At 38.9% G+C, this 21,050-nt stretch overlaps 2 protein-coding genes and 1 pseudogene across 4 annotated transcripts in view; 2 read left to right on the top strand and 1 right to left on the bottom strand.

Moving 5' to 3' along the window:
- LOC138167878 (large ribosomal subunit protein uL2) overlaps window positions 1–21,050 on the top strand; it is a 241,962-nt gene that overhangs the window by 160,633 nt on the left and 60,279 nt on the right. The gene's annotated exons all lie outside the window — the stretch shown is intronic.
- Window positions 1–21,050, top strand: part of LOC138167866 (zinc finger protein 850-like) — a 62,731-nt gene that overhangs the window by 24,062 nt on the left and 17,619 nt on the right. The window contains exon 4 of one of the 3 annotated variants that reach the window (XM_069096828.1): window positions 11,051–11,067. In XM_069096828.1, coding sequence (XP_068952929.1) covers window positions 11,051–11,067 — 17 coding nt within the window. Of the gene's footprint in view, window positions 1–11,050; window positions 11,068–20,164; window positions 20,723–21,050 lie in introns of those variants that run through there. The other 2 variants (XM_069096825.1, XM_069096826.1) reach the window with 2 other exon arrangements.
- The window catches only part of LOC138167882 (zinc finger protein 850-like), a 71,269-nt pseudogene continuing 55,063 nt past the window's right edge, over window positions 4,845–21,050 (bottom strand).

Here is a 21,050-nt window from a genome sequence, read left to right on the forward strand (position 1 = left end):
ATTCTTTTTTTTTTTAAGCAACTGGGGTTAAGTAACTTGCTCAAGGTTACACGGCCAGTTATTTCTGGGTGTGGTGGTAAGTATCTGAGCCCGGATTCCATCCCAGATCATCCTGACTCTGGGGTTGGTGCTCTTACTCACTGTGCTACCTGGCCACCCCATGTCTTGACTATTCTTAACTATTTTGGAATCTTTGCTGGGGCTGTTTTTGTAGTTCTGGAGGCAATGGCAATCCACAATTGTTCTTAAGTAATACTTTTTTATTTTTAATGCTTTATTTTATGCTTTTATGCTTTATTTTTAATACTTTATGCCTTTAATACTTTATATATATATAAATATCATATTTATATATATATAATGCCTATACTTTAATGCTTTATTTCCTCAATAACATCCCATGATCTCATATTACTGATCCACAAAAAATTAAGCAAGTACATTATTCTTTTAGTTCTGTTTTCTTCACCTTAGCTTACCTAAGTCTTACTGTTTTTCTCAATACTTCATATTTGCTGCTCATAGTGCAGTCATATTCCATTATATTTGTACACCACTTTTTTCAGTAATTCCTCAATTGTTAAACACAACTTTTTTTTTTCTAGCTCTTGACTATTACAAAAACATCCATTAATAATATTTTGGTATACCTCGGACCTTTCTATCAGTGACATACTTGGGACATTAACCCAATAGTAAAATAATTAATTTTAAAAGTATACAACACTTAGTAGTTCTTTTCAAATGATTTCAAATTGTTTTCAAGAGTGAGTAGATTGATTCTCAGCTCCACCAGCAATGAATTAGTGTGGTTTTCTTTCCACAGTCTCCTCAACACTATTTCCATCTTGGTCAATTTGAAGACCCTGAGGTGGGATCTCAAAAGAGTTTTAAATTTTCCTATTTTTTTTGGTTTGATTTTTTTTTTTTGCTTTTTGGAGGGGGAAAGGCAGGACAGTTGGGGTTGTGATTTGGCTAAGGTCACATGGCTAGTAAGTGTTAAGTATCTAAAGCCGAATTTAAACTCAGGTCCTTCTGACTCCAGGGCCGGTGCTCTATTCATTGTGCCACCTAGCCACCCCTCCATTTTTTTTATCTTGATTTTGAACACTACTTCAAATGGTTGGATGATCACTTTTCTCTGTTTGAAAACTATTCATATCCTGTGGCTTGTCCACTTGAGAATGGCTTGTAGATTTGTAGATGTCAATTCTCTGTGATTTGAATGTTGGACTTTTTCCTCCTAGTTTCTTTCCTTTGCACATTTTTAATTTTGCTCAATCAAAATGGCCTATTTTGTCTTATAGTAATCTCTATCTCAAATTGAGTTGTGAATTCTTTCCTAATCCACAGGTGTGAAAGAGAATTCCATTCTCTATTATTTTATCATGTGACTTAATTCTAAAATTATCCATTTGGAATTGTGATATATAGTGTAAAATTCTGATCTAAACATATCAATCTGTTTTCTAGGTTTCCCAGCAATTCTTGTTGAAGAGTCCCCTCCTCAAGTTTGTGTTCTTGGCTTTATCAAGGCAATGTTATATACATTTGCTTCTGGATATAATTTAGCTAACTGATGCCATGTTATTTGAATGCCAAATGTACGCTTGCCAAAAAGACTGTTTTATGAAGAACTCACACAGGGCAAGAACTCACATGGTGGTCAGAAAAAATGATACAAGGAAACTCTCAAGGTCTCTCTGAATAACCTTAGAATCAGTTGTGAGATATGGGAGACACTGGCACAGGACTGCTCAGCATGGGGTGCTCTCATCAGAGAAGGTACTGTGTTCTATAGCAAAGCAGAATTGATATAGCTCAAAAGAAATGTGAGATACACAAATTTAGAGAATCCACCCCAAGTGTTCACATGGAATATTTGTGACTATTTGTGGTTTGATCAGCCACAGTTGGACACATTGTAACTTGACTTAGCATTTTGGTCCTCTTAGAGAATGAAGGACAACCACTGATGCCACTAGTCTACTTTTCCAAATAGTTTTGATAGTTACTGCATTATAATTTGAGATCTGCTAAGGTTGGATTCCCCTTCCCCATTATTCTTTAATTTTTTTTAAAGCAATTGGGGTTAAGTAACTTGCTTAAAGTTACACAGCCAGGTGTTTCTGGGTGGGTGCTAAGTGTCTGAGCCTGGATTTGATCCCCAGGTCATCCCAACACTGGGGCCAGTGCTCTTACTCGCTGTGCTACCTGGCCACCCCTATTCTTTAATTTTCAAGGGAATAGGCAGCATGGTATGATATATTGAGAACAACAAGTAGGCTGGTTTGGTTTGACCATGTCATCTCCCTCCTTAGAATGCTAGTAGTTCATCATTGCCACCAGGATCAAATATAAACTCCTCTGCCTATCTGCCTAACTGGCCTACTTGACCACTATAAATGATACTGCATTTTCCACGCTCATACCTTTGTCCAGGATAGCCCTGGGCTCCAAACTATTCCCCATGCTTAGAATATTTCCCTCTACCTCTTTCTCTTAGAATTCTTAGTTTCCTTCATGGCTCACGTTCAGGTGTCATGCCCTCCATTAAATCTTTTCTGATACTCCTAATTCTTAGTGCTGTCTCCTACCTTAAATTACCTTGTATTTTCCAGTAGAAAATACAACTCTCCTAAAGGGCAAGGACTCTGGGATGTTTTTGTTCTTTGTATCCTTCGTGCCTTTTTACATAATAAGTACTTAATAGCAGGTGTTATTACCTTTATTTCCAAATATATCCACCCATCCTTCACACCAATACATATATGAGTTTAGAATTCTTGACCTTTTGCCCCTCCACATTAATTTTATCGAATTCAGTTCAATATCACTTGGCAATTTGATTGGTAGAATGCTAAAACTATTAGTTTTACTATATTGGTATTATTCAGTTACATAGTACAACCTCCCAATTATTTAGGTTTTCTATTTTTAAATATAAACATTATTTTGCAGTTGTATTTAACTTGTATACACATTGGTAGGTTAACTTCCAGACATGTTCTGCATTTGGTAGCTGTCTTAAGTGGAATTTGTCTCTTTTCCTCCTAACTTCTGGCAGGAATATACAAAAAAATAATAATTGTGGATGTGTTGTGTATCATGCTATTGTCTCTTTTTCCTGCTGAATATCTAATTTTTTTTTATACTCTAAGGTTTACTACATAAATCAATATTTTTTGCTAATTGGGATTTTGCCTCCTCCTTATCAGTGCTTATTGCCTTGTCAGAGCTGGACTTTCTTGTACTATCAAATAACAATCAGAGGGCATTCTTGTTTTACTCTTAATAATTGGGAAAGCTCCTAATGTTTTACCATTACAAATAATGATAGTTCATGGTTTCACATGTCTTATTTTATGAAGGAAATAGTATTTTAATACTATGCTTTTTGGGCATATTTAATGTCTTACAGTTTGTCAAAGGCTTTTACTAAGTCTACAATTTTATAAATGATTAATTATGCTGTTTTCCTGGTATAAATCAACTTTGGTCAAATTGAAAATAAATTCTTTAAATTATTTGTACTGATATTGACATATTGATCTATAGTTTTGCTTGCCTTGCCCTATAGTTCACTGGTTTGGGTATTATGACCATATTTTTTCTGATAAAATGAGTGGTGGAATGCCATCTCTATTTAGGGGGAATAATATATGCAGCATATAGACGAATTGCTCCTCAAATGCTTTATAGAATTTATGGCTTGCTTGATTGGAGTAGTTTGGATTTATTTCCTCTTTCGTTAACTTAGATATTTTGCATTTGTATAGCTATAAGTTCACAGGGGAAAGACTTTCCTCTAGGGAAGTTTTGCATTCACTTCCTCTGCTTTCAGTCACTTTCAGTCAAACCTTTCAATCTACTGGCCTCATCACTAAAATGAAACTGTTCTCTCTCCACAGTTACCAATGAACTCAATTGCTAAATCTGATAGCCTTTTCTCAGTCCTCATCCTTTTCAATCTCTCTATAGTACTTGACACAGCAGATCAGACTTTCTTCCTGGCTTTCTCTTTTCTAGGTTTTTACAACATTGCTTTCTTGGTTCTCCTCCTGATACTCTGACCATTCCTATTTCCTTTGCTAGGTCATCACTCTACACACACCCCTGAGTGTACCTCAAGTCTCTGCTGGACTCCCCTCTTCTTTTTCTCTTGGTGGTCCCATCAATTTCAACTGTCATTCCTATGCAGACAACTCCAAAATCTCTATGTTGTTTACTTCCCTGAGGTTTATATCACTGCCTATTGAATACTTTGAATTGGATGTCCCATGGCCCCTTCAAGCACAACCTATCCAAAACAGAGCTCACTGGCTCATTGAGGCACTGTTGGTGGAATTGTCAACTGATCCAACCATTATGGAGAACAATTTGGAACTATGCCCAAAGGGCTATAAAACTGTGCATACCCTTTGACCAGCAATAGTATTGTCTGTATCCCAGAGAGATTTAACTTTTAAAAGAAAGAAAAGGACAGATATGTAAAAAAATATTTATAGCAGCTTTTAGTGGTGGCAAAGAATTAGAAAGTGAAGGGATGCCCATCAATTGAGAAGTGGATAAACAAGTTGCAATATATGATTGTAATAGAATACTATTGCGTCACAAGAAATGACAACCAAGATGATTTCACAAAAACTTGGGAAGAATTATATGAATGGGTGCAAAGTGAAGTAAGCAGAACCAGAACGACGTACACAGTAAAGGCAGTATTGTGCCATGATCAGCTGTGAATAACTTAGCTATTCTCAGAAATACAGTGCTCTAAGACAGTTCCAAAGGGCTTAATGATGAGAAATGCTATTTACCTCGAGAAAGAACTAATGGAGTCTGAATGCAGATCAAAGTATACGTTTTTATTTTTCTTGGTTTTTTTGTCTATGTTTTCTTTAGCAACATGGCTAATATGGAAATGTTTTGCATGACTACACATGTATAATCTATATCAAAATGCCTTCTCAAGGAGAGGGAAGAGCAAGGAGGGGGGCCAAAAATTTGGAACTCAAAATTTTAAAAAATTTTTACAGGGGTGGCTAGGTGGTACAGTGAATGGAACACTAGCCCTGGAGTCAGGAGGACCTGAGTTCAAATCCAGCCTCAGACACTTAACACTTACTAGCCATGTGACCTTGGGCAAGTCACTTAACCCCAATTGCCCTGCCTTCCCCCCTCCAAAAAGCAAAAAAAAAAAAAAGTTTTCACATTAATTGGAAAAAATAACTTAAAAGTATATCCCATATTACTCCTATTCTATAATCAGTATAGATTTATCAAGTCTTGTTTTGTCAGCACTGTTAAATGTATAATGTTCTTCTTTATCTTTCTTTAAAGTTCTCAAAGAGGAATATCAAGGACTTGTATTTTCTTACTATAGAGGTGTTCTAACTTCTGAGTAAGGTTTTCCTTTAGCCTTTAGATGCTATGCCATATGGTGCATGTGTAGTTCATGTTTATTAGGAAAGGCAATAGTCCAGTGGATAAAGTGCTAGATTTGATGTCAAGTACATACTAGTTCAAATCCTAACTCTTACAGCTATGTTACCATAGGCAAGTTGTTTATTTCTTTGAGCTTATTTCCTCATTTGTAAAATGAGAACGGTAATGTTTACAGTACATCACAAGGTTATTATGAGGCTCAAATGGTATATTTATAAAGCACTTTACAGACTTTAAATGCTATATCAACAAATTATTTTTTTCATTTCAAGTTAGAGACAGTGTGGTATAGTGGATAGAGTGCCAGGCTTGGAGTTAAGAAAACTCAGGTTCAAATGTTACCTCACAGAAATTAAGTCATATATAGATGATGGATTTCACTCTGATAAAATCAGTTCCTCCCTGTGTATCCAAATTTCTTCATTATCAGATTTCTCTCAAATGAATCCTCTAGAACTCTTACTGAAGATTTTCCTACATTCAAAGAACGTGGCTTTTTCTCCAGCATGACTCTAACGATTTTAAATGAAGGTTACTAATGGTTTCTCCATCAGTTTTGTCCCAGTGTAAACTTTCTGATATTTGCTAAGATCAGAGCTCTTCCTGATGTCTTTTGCACTATTCATTACAGTGATAGGTTTTCTTTCCATTTTGAATTATGAGTTCTGAGTGTTTAAAAAAAATCATCACACAGACAGGGATTGTCACCAGTATAACATCTTTGATGCCAAATAAGTTTCCATTCTGGCTAAAAGCTTTCCCACAATCACAAGTTATGGCTGAAGGTTTTTCAGCATTCATTGTAGGGTTTCTCACTAAAGTGAATTTTATGATGCTGCATAAAAGATGAACGAGCACTGAAAGCTTTCCCACATTTATCACATTTGTAGGGTTTCTCCCCAGTATGAATTCTTTGATGTTTAGTAAGGTTAGAGTTCTGGTTAAAGGTTTTTCCACATTTATTACATTCGTAAGGTTTCTCTCCAGTGTGAATTCTCTGGTGCTTTGTAAGGTTAGAGTTCTGGTTGAAGGTTTTTCCACATTCATTACACTTATAGGGTTTCTCTCCAGTATGAATTGTACAATGTTGTATAAAAGATGATCGGGTGCTAAAGGCTCTAACACATTCACTACATTCATATGGTTTCTCTCCAGTATGAATCCTCTGATGGCTAATTAGATGTGAGCTCTGACTGAAGGTTTTTCCACACTCAATACATTCATATGGTTTTTCTACTGTGTGAATCCTCTGGTGTTTAATGAGATTAGAACTTTGATTAAAGGCTTTCCCACATTCATTACATTTATAGGGTTTTTCTCCTGTGTGAATTCTCTGGTGTTTAATGAGGTTAGAGCTCTGCCTGAAGGCTTTTCCACATTCTTTACAGACATAGGGTTTTTCTCCTGTGTGAATTCTCTGATGATCAATAAGGTTAGAGCTCTGACTGAAAGTTTTCCCACATTTATCACACTCATAAGGTTTCTCTCCACTGTGAATTTTCTGGCGTTCAATAAAGGTTGAACTCTCTCTGAATGCTTTCCCATATATATTTGATTTACATGATTCCTCAATATTGGTTCTCTGATATTTAATCAGATCTGAACTCCGTTTGAAAGTCAAGTCACATGTAAATTCTTGATGGAGTCTTTCTCCTGTAGAATTGTTCTGGTGTCTAACGGGGTTTGAGCTCAGGCTGAAGGTTCCCTGAAATTCATTACACTTTTGGTTTCTCTGACCCACAGAAGTTTTTTTGCACATTTTGTTTGGTCTGAAACCCCTATCTTGGTAAAAGGATTTCTTCAGTATCCCAAGTGCAAGATTTTCCTGATGTTTCTCCAACTCTCTTTCATAGTACCAGGCTTCTCCAAAGTCAAATCCCTGGAAGACATCCCCTACAATTCTCTTGGACATCATTCCATGCAATTTCTTTTCTGTAGAAGGTTCCAGCTTTTGAGGTAACTTCTCAGTGCTAATTTCATGAACTGAAATAAATATAAAATTGAGATATTACAGCTTGCTTTTTTTCTATCAAAGTAAACTACTGGGGCAAGGACAACACAAAATTAATGAAACAAATATCTTTTGGGAAGACAAAAAAAATCATAAAATTATAGAATGTCAGAGCTGTCAGTCAGTTAGTCAATAAGCAAAGAACCTATAAAAATCCTTTAATCTAGTGGTTAACCTGGGGACTTGTTTTTAAAAAATATTTTAATAACTATACTTAAAATATAATTGGATTCTTTTATAATCCTATGTATTTTATTTTATGCATCTGAAACATTACTATGAGAAGAGGACCACAGGTTTCACTGGACTGCCAAAAGGGTTACAAAATGCCACAAAAAAGGTTAAGAACCCATCTTCTAGTCTAATATTTCATAACACAGATGAGGAAAATCAGGCCCAAAGAGTTTATGACTCACTTAAGTGAGTCAGTGACATGGCTTTGATTATAATCTAAGTTTCTTGATGGTAAGACCAGTGAACTAATGTTTATGATGAACACCATCAATAATCAAGAAAAGGTTAAATTATATTCAGTATACTTTGTTCAGAATCATACAATCTCAGAGTTAGAAGAGAGCTCAGAAGCCATCTAATCCAACTTTCACCTAAATAGGAATTCCCTCCTAACTAGGAATTATCCAGACTCTTATCTAAAAACCTCCAATGAAAGGGATTTACTACCTTGTGAAGCAGCCTATTCCACTTTAGGATGGCTTTGATTAATAAGAAGTTTCTTAAATTGAGTCAAAATCTATCTCTTTGCAACCATCCAGCCACTGCTCCTTGCTCTGTCCTTTGAAACCAAGCATCATAAGTCCACTCTCTCTTCCACATAACCAGCCCTTCAAATAAGTGAAGTCAAGCTACTGTGTTCCCCCTAAATCTTCTCTTCTCTAGGCTAAAACCTTTCTAGGTTCTTCATTTGATCCTAGAATGACATGGTCTCTGGTTCTCTAACCACTCAGGTCATCCCTCTGTTTGTGCTCCATCTTGTTCAAGTATTTCCTAAAATATGGAGTCCAGAACTAAAAATAATATTCCAGATGTGGTCTCACGAGGGGAAAGCTTAAGAGGGGAAAAGGTTATGTATTTCTATAAAAATGTGTACAACAAAAGTAGTTTTAGAAGTTTAAAGAAGTAAATTTCAGTTATATGGAAAAATTCACAGAAGTGAACTGGATAATGGAGACAGTAGGCAAATTAAGTACTTCATAATAATGACAAGAGCAAATCTTTGTTGCTACCAAGGTCTCATCATACGTGAGTTTTTATCCAGATTCTTGATATATCATATTATACAAGGATGAAAAATATTGCATAAAATTATGACTTCTTTAAAGTCAAAAGAGGAAAATACACTGATATCTGAACCCAAATCTGAGTTTATTTGAAAGAAATTAGTCTTTTGGCTATAAAATATTTTTTTCGATCAGGAAATGTTGCTTTGAATGTAATAGGAATAAAACTGGAAACACCTGACACCCAGAGGATTTCTAACAAAAGGTAATAAGGTTTATAAAGCATTTTTACATGGATACCTCATCTGAGGAAAAAATCTTGTGAGGTGGGCACTGCTATTATTATTTCCATTTTATAGATGATAAAACTGGTGTTTGTAGCGGCTGACTTTCCTATGGTCACATAACTATTAAATGTGAAAGGCTCTGTCCAAACTTAAACTTCTCCTGACTTCAATTCTTAGGCTCTTTCCACTATACCACTACTCCTCTTGATACACAGTGTCCTAAAAATCTGAATCCAGTCTTACGTTTTAATGACTAAATAGCTTAAAACTACACTCAGACTTTTGGGACATCCTAGATATTTAAAAATTTCAAATGCAAGAAATAAAATTTCAAACACAAGAAATGCAAGAAATATATACACTTAGACATCTTGAACTGGATATCCTGTAGACATTAAACTCAACAGAGAACTATCCTCCACAACTCTCCCCTTTCCTGAAATTCCCTATTACTCTAGAGAGCTCCATCATCTTCCCTATCATCCAGGTTTAGCATCTTGGTATGATCCTTGACTCCTCATTCTCAATCATCATACATAAACAACTTCTGTCAAGTCTTATCATTTCTATCTTGACATCTCTTGTTTATTTCCTCTTTTCTCTACTCACACTGCCATCACCCTAGTTCATCCCCTCATCACCACCTAGATTATTGCAAAAATCATCTAATTGGTCAAGTGTCTCCCCATTCTAATCCATCTTTAATAAGCTGTCAAACTGATTTTCCTATATGAAAATCATAGTTCTACTGTCTACTCAATAAAATCCCAGTGGTTCCCTATTTACCTCTAAGATCAAATAGAAAGTTGGTTGGCATTTAATGCTCTTTACAATCTGACCCAATCCTACTCTTCCAGTCTTTGCCTTTCTCTGGAGGTCTGCCATGCCTAGAATGCTTTCCCTCCTCACCTCTGCCTCTTGGAATCTCTGGCTTCCTTCAAGATTCATCTCAGATGCCACCTTCTGCTGGAGGTGCTTTACAGTCCACTCCCCACCATCACCACCTCCCCTTCTAAAGCTTCCTTCCACCTACTCTGTTTATCTTATATATATCTATTTCTGTAACAACAGTGAATAAGAAGAGTATCATTTCTCTTTTTTTCTTAACCTCTTTGTCTCTACAGATGCAATCACCCTCACCCTGATATAATAATTAGTTTAAGTCTAACAGCAATATAATGGTTCCTCAGGTCCACGTAGTTTCCTCTTCTGATGTTTTAGGATAATGGTCAGCAAACTACAGCATGCCAGCCAAACATGACCTAAACATGGTTTTCACATTTTAAAATAAGGTTTTATTTTGAACTGTAAAAACCATACTTAACTTGCTGGCATAGGGCGAGATTTAGTCCCAGGCCAGAGTTTATAACCTTCTGCTTTAAGGACTTTATATTTAAACAAAAAAGGAGTAAAATCACAATCACACAGTGCCCAGTTAGGAAAATTCCTAACATTTAGGCAGAAGCTTGGAACTCTGCCTCAAATTCCCATTTATCTCTAGCTAATCCTTGACTTCTTTACAGTAGAAGCAAAATTTAGGTTTCTAAAAATATTTAGGTAAAAAAAAGCTATTAGAATATGTTACAGTGTCTATGAATAGACAGACACTAGGAGAGGAAGTTAGGTTAAAAAACAGAGCTCAGGTGTTTTTAGCCTGAGTCTTTTGCTCAGAGATGCTTGAAGAGCTAATGATCCTCCTCAATCTTTCACTGTGGCTCTATGGATTCTTTCTCCTTTCACTCACTCCTATGCCACTACCTTAGCTCCCAAGGTCCCGAATTCTTTTTCTCCACTACCATATGCTGATTCCATATTAGTTCTGTGGTTTTATACACACCCACTGTGGCCAAGTTCCACAACAATCCAATAGACTTCCTATCAAACCAAGAGAAGTTTCCTGACGTTATTCATATCTAAGGTTGAATTAGTTGAAATGTATTTTCACCAGATAGAGGCAGTAGGGCTAAGTGGGATGGGGAGATTTACTGACCTTATCAATCAATAATCAACCCTCACCCTTCCATTTATATGAGGTCTCCTCCATTTGAATGTGAACTCCTCAAGGATAGGACGTGCCTTTGACTTTGTATTTGCAAGGTTTAACATAGCTTCTCATACACAGCATGTATGTAATAAATGCTAGTTGACTGTTTAAGACATAAAATCTAGTCCAACCCTCTCTGAAGAGGGTTTATATAGAGGGGAAAACTGAGTTCTGAAAGATTAAGCGATTTGCCCAAGGTCACACCGCTAGACGGTAGCAGATCAGTGACTAGGGTCTAAGACTCCTGATAGCCAGTTCACAGTCATGTCTGTGTATGCTACCTTTGCTTTTGTATATTCCAAGAGACTTTTCTATCAAATGGACACAATAATATAGGGACCACTTATATCACAGAGCTGTTGTCAAGATCAAATGACATGACGTGTGTGTGTGTGTGTGTGTGTATCTACCTACCTACCTATCTATCTAAATATACATGAATGAATGAAAGTACTTTGAGAATTACAAAGACCTCTCTGAGCTTCTGTTCCCTATTTATAAAATAAGAGTACTGAGGGTCTAGATGGCCTGAGTTCCCTTGAAGTTCTAAGTCTATAGCCTAGCTAAATAATAGCACAAAGTATTATTCACTAACAATAATAAAAAAATAATAATAATTATGGCTAACATTTATATGGCATTTACTATGTGCCAGGTACTATGTGAAGCACTTTATAATGATCTCATTTAATATTCATAAAAACCCTGGAAGATAGGTACTACTATCCTCATTTTACAGATGAGGAAAGTGAGGCAAATAGAAGTTAGTGACTTGAACAGGGTCACACAGCTAGTAACTGTCTGAGGCTGGATTTGAACTCAGGTCTTCCTGACTCTAGATCTAGTACTTGATCCACTGAGTCACCTAGCTACCTCATGGAAGGGCAGGAAATTAAAGACATCAGTTAGATGTCTGCATATCATCATCCATACCAGATTCTAGTGGATTTAAGAATGGCCAATACACAAGGGCAGTGGGAGAGGGGAGGAGGGAATGGAAGATGATCAACTGAAGTCAGGAAGAAGCTCTGGCAGCTCAAGCTCAGAGTTATTGGCAAACTTCTTGATCCTTTCTATAATCATTATCCAAATTTTTATACTGGTTTGCTTTTTTTAAGTTCTCCTTAATTACTTAAGTTATCTTTTAACCCAATGGGGTCTGTTCCTCCCAAGACTAGAAGGAAGGGAAAGATTTTGGAGGACCCTACAAAAGCAAAGAAAGCATCAGTGATAGGAACTATGCTACAATTGGAAACATCACTGGATTTGTAGCCATGGGGTGTAGTTTTGATACTTAATAGTTATGTAATTACAGAGAAGTATCAAGCTCTCTGAACCCATTTCCTCATCAGTAAAGTAAAGCTAAGAACATCTCAAATTTTCATAGCATTTTAAAGTTTACAAAGCATCACTAGGGTCCTGTGAAGGAAGTGTACAATCTGAGGTATACAACCTACCTAACAGGTTTGTTTTGAAGACCAAATAAGATAAAGAGATAGTAAGTGCTCCATAAGTAGTCAAGAGCTATAAAGTGGCAACTAACGTTATTATAATAGCTCTCCAAGTGTTGGGGGATTCTAGGTTTTCAGAGACAAATAGAACACCCAACAGAGGCTACCTCCGGGGTTCAGCTGACTTATGGTAGTGCCTTACATGTAGTGATCCAGTAAAGGCAGGAATTATCTTCTGCTTCCTTTAAACCCAGTCCCTTGGGCTTTAAACAGAGGATAAATGAACACTTTTGTTTCTTGAGTTCTATATTCACAGAACAAAGAGTTGTGGATATCATGGGTAAATGATTCTTTTCCCTGTCTTTTCAGCTTAACACAACCCATGATCTAAAGTTAGAATTTGTGCATTTTCCATGTTTACCATGGTTCTCCAATGTTAACAAAGAAGGTCTCTCTGCAGAGGTGAAGTCAATGGCAGAGTGAGAGGAAACATTTTAGCTTAGCTCTGACAATACATCTCTCCACAACAAACTAGAAAACATGCCAGACCAAATTCTGATTGGGAAAGTTAAGAAGTCACAGTAAGTCATTTTTCCCGCTCAGGATAGCTTAAGATGATAGACAGTGAAGACTGTACACACTGTGATAAAGGCTGGCCTTAAGTGCAGCATGTTAGCATTTGGATTGGGAGCATTCTACTGCCCTTAGACAGAAAGGGAACCAAGATGGAGAACAGTGGCAAAACTATACACACAACTCAACAGACAAAATCTTGAGTCAGAAAGTTGCAGGGTTCAGACTTGGAATACAAACAACAGACTTCTGTCTGGATCACAGTACTTTGGAGGCACTGAAAACTTGCAAGCCCCCAGAATGAGCTGTGAAAGTACCAGAAACTCAAACCAGACATTCCCTCTCCCCCTCAGAAGTGAGCAGAACTCAACACTAACATAAAGTCCAAAGTCAAGGAGGAGGCTGGAAAAATTAGCATTAAAAAAAAAAAAGAACCTGACCATAAAGAACTACTACAGTGACAGGAAAGCTAAAGACTGAGACACAGAAAGCAATGACTTGAAAACATCTATGAGTGAAACCTCAAAGAAAAAATGCAGATTGGACATAAGCCCAACAAGAATTTCTAGAAGAGCTAAAGAAATAGATAAATAGGGCAAAAAAAATGATCTTTCAAACCAAAGAAGGTCTCTGTGACTGATAACCTCATCTTCATACTAGGAATTAAATTAGGTTTGGAGGTCACCAGCTGATTCAGGATTCTCAACAGACCACTTATTGATAACAATGTCATTCCTAGCCTGGATTGGTTTATGATACCTGGAAGTAGCTGTGGTATAAGTAGAAAGAATCTTGGATTTGGAGCCAAGATTCTTAAGTTCAAGGCTAGAAAACTAACTAGATCCTAGGCAAATCATATATCCTTTCTGAGCCTCAGTACCCTAGATTAGATGATTTTTAAGGTGTTCTTCAGCTTAACAGCTCAGTGAAAGCATTATTCCTACTTAGAAATACACTAAGCAAACAGGAAATGCTCTGTAAATATATGTACACTTACTGAAGGTAAAATTTTTACTCACTCACCTGCACAGTTGTCTCTAAAAATCTCTCTTCCCTTAGATCCTTGCCTATCCAAGACCCAGGGCTCTTCCCCTCGTTCCAGCAAGGAGATCACATCAGGTTTGGGCACTGGAAATCCTGCTTATGAGGAAAGGAATGAGACCTAATAAATAACAATAATGCTAAACTCAGTTTCAGCTCCTCAGTCTGTGAAGATTGGTGAGAAAAATGCAATATCCAGAGAAGCCATAATAGGAAGGTCCTGGAAAAGTCTGCGCATCAGTGAATGGTCACACAGTTGGCGACCTAAGCAGAGGGAACAATTAGTTTATTTCCCATTAGAATGGTTAGGAACTCAAATCTCAAGGGATGTTCCTATTAAACCTTGGGATTAGAACCAGCACCAATGTGTAGAGGAAGCAAAGAGGCACATATTTTCCTCTATATAAGGGAAAGCATAACAGCTAGAAATGGCCACTTGGCTACCTTGGCTTCATGAGATAGTGAGTTCCCCATCATTAGAGGTCTTTAAGAGAAGGCTGGATGAATGCTTATAGGGAGTAGCTCAGAAGGGCTTCCTATTTAGGTATAATTACAAATGGTCTCTGAATTCCCTTCCAACTCTTAAATTTTGTGATTCTATGCCCAGGGCAGCAAGTTCAGGGCCCTAACATGCAATTCTGAAAATGGAAAAAGTATAGCCTCAGGGATATTCACAATTTCCAGCTCTATACCAGGCCTGGGGCTTAGGAACAAGTAGGAAACTTGCCTTTTCTGAGTTCAGACATGATTGGGAATCTGATCCCTGAACCTGGCGCTACATCCTGTAAACTCCCATGACTATTCACAAAGCCAAGAAGCTCAGATATGGGTACTGAGAGCAGGGTCTTACCTAGTGAGACTATATTCCCATAATTCTCCAGCATCACATCCCTGTAGAGACCCCTTTGAGCAGGACCCAGACAGCTCCACTCCTCCCGGGTAAGGTACACAGCCACATCCTCAAATATCATGTCTACCTGAAACAAGAAGTTCCTAATGTAGTTCCAAGAACAGCCCCATTAGTAGGGTGAAACAAGATCTGATGATCTGACTGTATATGTTTGCCACCATGGGTACTTGTAAGTGTAAGCATTTCAGTTAACATAGGTATGAATCAAAATATGTGTAGGCATGTGCACAGGGGTTGGGGAAAGGGTAAGTACATATGTGATGACTAAGGCAATGGTTACATATGATCTTCTCAGGAGATTATATCATTTTAGAAAAATGAAGAGTTTAAGACTATCTCCTCTAACTCCAGATTAGGGCTAACAACACATAGCCCCCATGTATAGCCAAGTAATTTTCTAAAAATCTCTCAAAGACACAGATTGGGCTTGTCACCTGAAACTCTATTTGTCTTGGGAAGTGAGAGAAATAGACATAGAGAAGAGCCACCATCGAGTTTTAAGCAATATAGAAACCCTTATCCTACTTCAGCCCCAGCCACTGATGGGATTGGAGGTAGGGAAGGGCAAGGAATTGGGGTTTAGGCCCCTGATCAATAAAGAGTTACTGAAGCCCCTTGGTCAGAGGGAAGACTCAAGGCCACATTAGGACAAAAAAGTGATGTAATCTCAGGAAGGACAGCTCACCTGAGGCCTTGATGGCAAGAGTTTAGCTGTCATCACTAGTTCTCCTGGATTCTCTTCAAAAGGATGGTTAGGAACTTAGGAAAAAGAAATCTCTGGAGGAAAAGAATAAGATGTGATATTAGATACTGTTAGGAACATAGGGAATAAATACCACTGGGAGAAGAGATGTGAAATTAGTACCTTGAATACACCACACTCCATGCTTTCAACCTAATGAAATCCTTTTTTTTTTCTCTGTAAAAATAACCTTTAGGTACGCTTCCAGATCTAAATCCATGATTTCATGACCTTTTAAGAACCTGCTCAGATGCTAATTTCCTCATGAAACCTTCCCTTCTCTCCACCTAACCTTCCCACCATCCCAGACAACTGATGTCTCTTTCATAGCATTTTGCCTGTATCTTTCCAATGCATACATTATATCCTAATTTGTAATAAGTTATAACTAGAATACTGTGGGAGAGAAGAGGTATTAGACTATCTACCAAACTAAAGGTCTACAGAGCTGTTGTACTGACCTCATTGTTGGATGCCTGTGAAACTTGGACAGTCTCCCAGCATTATGTCAGGAAACAATCAATTCCCTTTGAATTGTCTTAGGAAGATTATGAAGACCACCTGGCAAGATAAGGTAACAGACACTGAAGTCCTTTCTTGAGCAAAACTGCCAAGCATTCAAACTCTATTGCAGATAAAACTCCAATGAGCTGATCATATTTGAATGCCAAATGTACATCTGCCTAAAAGACTATTTTATAGAGAACTCACAAGAACTCAAAGGCAAACACTCACATGGAGGTCAGAAATGATACAAGGACATTCTCAAGGTCTCTCTGAAGAACTATGTAATCAATTGTGTGACATGGAAGATTCTGGTAAAGGACTGCCCTGCAACCTAAATGCCCACATCAAAGAAGGTGCTATGCTCTATGAGCAAAGCGGAATTACAGTAGCTCGAAAGAAATGTGAGGTATGAAAGTTTAGACATCTCCACTCCAAATGTGCATGTGGACTATTTGTGCCAGACCTGTGGTAGAGCTTTCCAAACTCATAGTGGTCTGATCAACCACAGTCAGACACACACTGTACCTTGGCTCCAACATAGTGATGTCATTCTGGTTTTCTTCAAGAATGAAGAACAACCAACCAACCAAAATAAAATGCCACATAAAGTCTAAGGGGGAAGGTTGTTACTGATTGAGGAGAAGGCTTTGTGAAGCCTTTCCAGGCTTAGTACACAGCACTCCCCATTTCTCTAGTTCCAAACAAACTGGACTTCTGTTGTACCTTAATGACATTCCATTTCTACTCTCTGTGCCTTCCCATACATAGGCTGTATCTCATGCCTGAACTTCTCCTTCTTCCACCTCTTAGAATCCCTGTCTTCCTTCAGAGATTGGCTCAAAAGCCATTTCCTATTAAGAAACCCTTCCTCATCTCAGCAGCAGGTACTTCCCCACTCCTCTATTCATAATAAATTGCTTTATTTGCTTTCAATTTCTTGAGGGCAGGAGCCATTTCACTTTTCCTTCTGTATTGCCTATTATGTACCAGGTACTGTGTTAAGGGCTGGGGATCCAAAAAGAGGCAAAAGACTGTCCCTGCTCTCAAGAAGCTCATGGTCTAATGGGGAGACAACTATGTCCAGACAAGCTATACACAGAATAAATAGGATATAATTAACAGAGAGAAGTCATTAAATTTAAGAGGAGTTGGGAAAATTTTCCTGTGAAAGGTGGGATTTTAGTTGGGACTTGAAAGAAGCCAGGAGTCAGAGATGAGGAAGGAGAACATTCCAGGCATGGGAAATGGAGCCAAGATATGAACAGCAATGAGGCCAGTGTCATGTACAGTCAGGAGTAAGGTATAGGAAGACTGGAAGGTAGAAGGGGGCTAGGTTATAAAAGGCGTTGAATTCAAAACAGACGATTTTACATTTGATCCTGGATGTGATAGGGAGGCACTGGAGTCTGAGTAGGTGGTATAACATGTTCAGACATTTGCTCTTAGAAGATCACTTTCAAAGCTGAGTGGATGATGATGGACTGAGATGGGGAGAGACTTGTGGCAGCAGACCAACCATCAGACTATTGCAGTGGTCTAAGGCCAAGGTGATGAGGGCCTCTACAAGGATGGTAGAAGTGTCAGAGTAGAGAAGGGGGTATATTCAAAAGATATTACAAATATAAAATCAACAGGACTCAGCAACTGACTGAATTAATAGGAGGTGAGAAAAAGTGAGGAGTTAAGGATGAGACCTAAGTTGTGAACCTGGTTGACTGAGGACGGTGGTACTCTCCAATGTAATAGGGGAGTCTGGAAGAAGGGAGGGTTTGGAAGAAAAGATTAGTTCAGTTTTGGACATGTTCAGTTTAAAATGTCTATGAGACATTAGTTTGAGAAGGCACAGACAATTGGAAATGGGAAGAATGTGTATGTGGACCAAGTGCTCAAGATACAAAGACAAAAATAAACCTATTTTGACCTCAAGGTTCTCAAATTTTACTGGGGCATAAAACAACTACAAAGATAAATAGAAGGTAATTTTAGGAAGAAAGCACAAAACTGGGAGGGGACGAAAATAGAGCATGGAAGGAAGATAAAGATTCAGGGGTGGGGAGAGGGAGTACATTACAGGTATAAGAGATAACCTGTGCTCATGAAATCAGGAGATGGAATGCAAATCAAGTTAACAAGTATTTATTAAGCACCTACTATATAGCAGGCACTATATTAAGTCCTGGGGATACAAATACAAGTTTAAAAAAAAACAGTCCTTACCCTCAAGGAGCTTACAATCTAAAGCAAAAAAACAGTCCTTGCTCTCAAGGAACTCAGTCTAACTAAATATAGTGATGAGAGAAAACCAGTTTGGTTGAACTGTAGAATAATATAAAACACAGGGCAAGGTACATCAGAGGCCAACTATAGGTTTTTTAAACCTTTATGGCAAGTTGAGGAATATGAACTTTATCCCAAAGTCAATAAAAAAATCACTTAAACATACCAAAGCAAGAGAATCTTTGGTAACCTATACTTATAGAGTCGGTCATTGACTATTTATTAAGCATTTACTATGGAATAAAAAAATCATAGAACTTGAGTCAGAAGAGACCCAGTGAGTTCAACCCACATAAGAAAAGAATCCCCAATATTAACATTTTTGACAAGTGGTTATCTACTCTCTGCTTGAAGACCTCCAAGGAATGGGAATCCAACCCTCAGGAGGCAGCCCATTCCACTTCTGGGCTGCTCTAATTCTTTTTCTCTTTTTAAAAATAATTGTCTTAAGCACCAAACAAAACGAGCAATTTATATACCATATAACAAAAGGAAGGGTTTGTACCTAAAACTGAGAATTTCTATTATGTAGAGCTTGCTTTTAAGAACAAAATAAAATTACAGTATGTATAATAAATATAATTAATATAATAGTATAGAGGTTGTCCCAAAGCTTAAAACTGAACTAAGACTTTTGGAACACCTTGTAATATAATATAAATATTTATTTTTTACATTTACATAACTATCCCCCTCCCCACCATTTTCTGTGTTGGGCTCTGAAAATAAGTTGTAAACCCTCCCTGCCACAACCTGGCCTATCTTGTAACATGATATACAATTATAACATATAATGCAACATATTATAACAAAATAAACATATTTACATAAAATAATAAATTCAACATGTAACTTTCAAAGTTTTAACAGTTTTAATTAAGAAGTTTTTCATGGCATCAAGACCTAATTGGCCTCTTGTCAACTTCCACCCATTGTTTTTTGCTCTTCCTCAGTGGGAGCAAACCTCCTCCACATGATAGCCCTTCCAGAATTAGAAGACAGCTATAGGGTCTCCCCTCCCCTGTGCCTTGAGTCTAATCTTCAGGCTTTATTAACTGAAAAGCGCACTACGATTTTGAGGACACTTGGATTGTGACTGTCCTCTCAACCCTGTAAAGGACGTGGCACCCCCATTTTACAAACTGGCCTCCTGGCCCTTCCATCCATTGGTTCTGGGTTCTACCAGAGGCCCCTCCGGGACTCAGAGTTTAAGCGACTTGTTCAGTCTTACAGCTCTACCAAGGCTCTTTACACATACCCTCCTACCCTCCTCTATCTGTGAACATAATTTAAGAGTTTGGGGGGTTGAGAAAGCAAAGGCAGGAGGCATTACATAACCGCACCCCAATATCTCCCAGGTCCCCGGGCAGGGAAAAGAGAGGGAAAAGGGAGCCAGGAAGCTAGTGCCCGCTTGCTCAAAGGAAGGGGTCCTAGAGGTGATGCCAGAATAAAGATGGGGGGAGGGGGGCTGGCGGCGCAAAACTGCGGCTGCGCTTAGAGCCGAGGCAGGGTCACCCCAACTACTCCAGGAGGTTTGGGTGGGGCGGTGATCTGCTCTGGTGTCGGTGAACCTTAAACGAGATCCTGGGGCTGGAGATACGGAAGCCCCCCGCGGGCCGAGCCCAACTCACTCACCCTCAGCTCCGGAGCAACCCCCACAAACCAAAGAAGCGAACAGGAAGGGCTACCCCTTCCGGCATCAGCCCAATGGGGGAGGGAGGGGGGAACCGGGAGCTCCTAGGGAGGTCCACTCTAGGCTGCTCGGAGGCCTTGCTACCTCGGTGGTTTACTCTCTTCCACCCCCGCCTCGCCGCGACTAGCCGTGCTCTTCTCCTGACCAATTACCCAGCGAGGGGATGGAAGCGGAGAGAGCGCAGTGAAGGTCGATACCATGTTTGGGGGGAAGTTTCGGGGGCCCACCACTCGGCTGTGCGATCTGGAACAGTCAGATCGGCATGCTCCCGCCTCCTCCGCCCCCCAGGTCCGGCAGTCCAGCGACAAGACCGTCCAAGCGAAATTTCCACCAACCCGAAGAATTTTCGCAGCGCCTTGTAGCCGCCCCCCTGGCGTCCCGGACAGGGATTGGACTGGTCCTACCGCGGGGCGGAAGCCTGAGGTCGGTACTTCCGTCCTGCCAGAGTGGTTTGGCTCACATCTTGGGGGGTTTTTTGGGGTCCGCTATTCTTGGAGCAGAGGGTGAGTGCGGGCCCCGAGGGAGGGAGGGAAGAAGAAAGAAAGAAGGGCCTGGGTTGAGGGAAGAGGGAAGGGGGTGGACATGGGGCTGCGTGAACAAGCGAATGGAGCCCAGAACGCCTAGCCAGGAGCCCTGGGTTCTAATTCTGCCTCAGACGTTTAGAAACTGTGGCAGCGAGGGCAGGTCATTGAGCCCCGCCTGAGCCTCCGTCACCATTTCACTAGAGTTTGGCAAAGCGACTAGATCTCTGACCTCAAGTTCAGGAAGACCTCTAATTCCTCCCGTAGAATGTAAGAATGTAAGCCCTTTGAGGGCAGGTACGACTTTTGG

Source organism: Petaurus breviceps, unplaced genomic scaffold, assembly GCF_028583685.1.
Source record: "Petaurus breviceps papuanus isolate PSGF00001 unplaced genomic scaffold, PetGlider_PUasm1.0 318, whole genome shotgun sequence".
Lineage (NCBI taxonomy): Eukaryota > Metazoa > Chordata > Mammalia > Diprotodontia > Petauridae > Petaurus > Petaurus breviceps.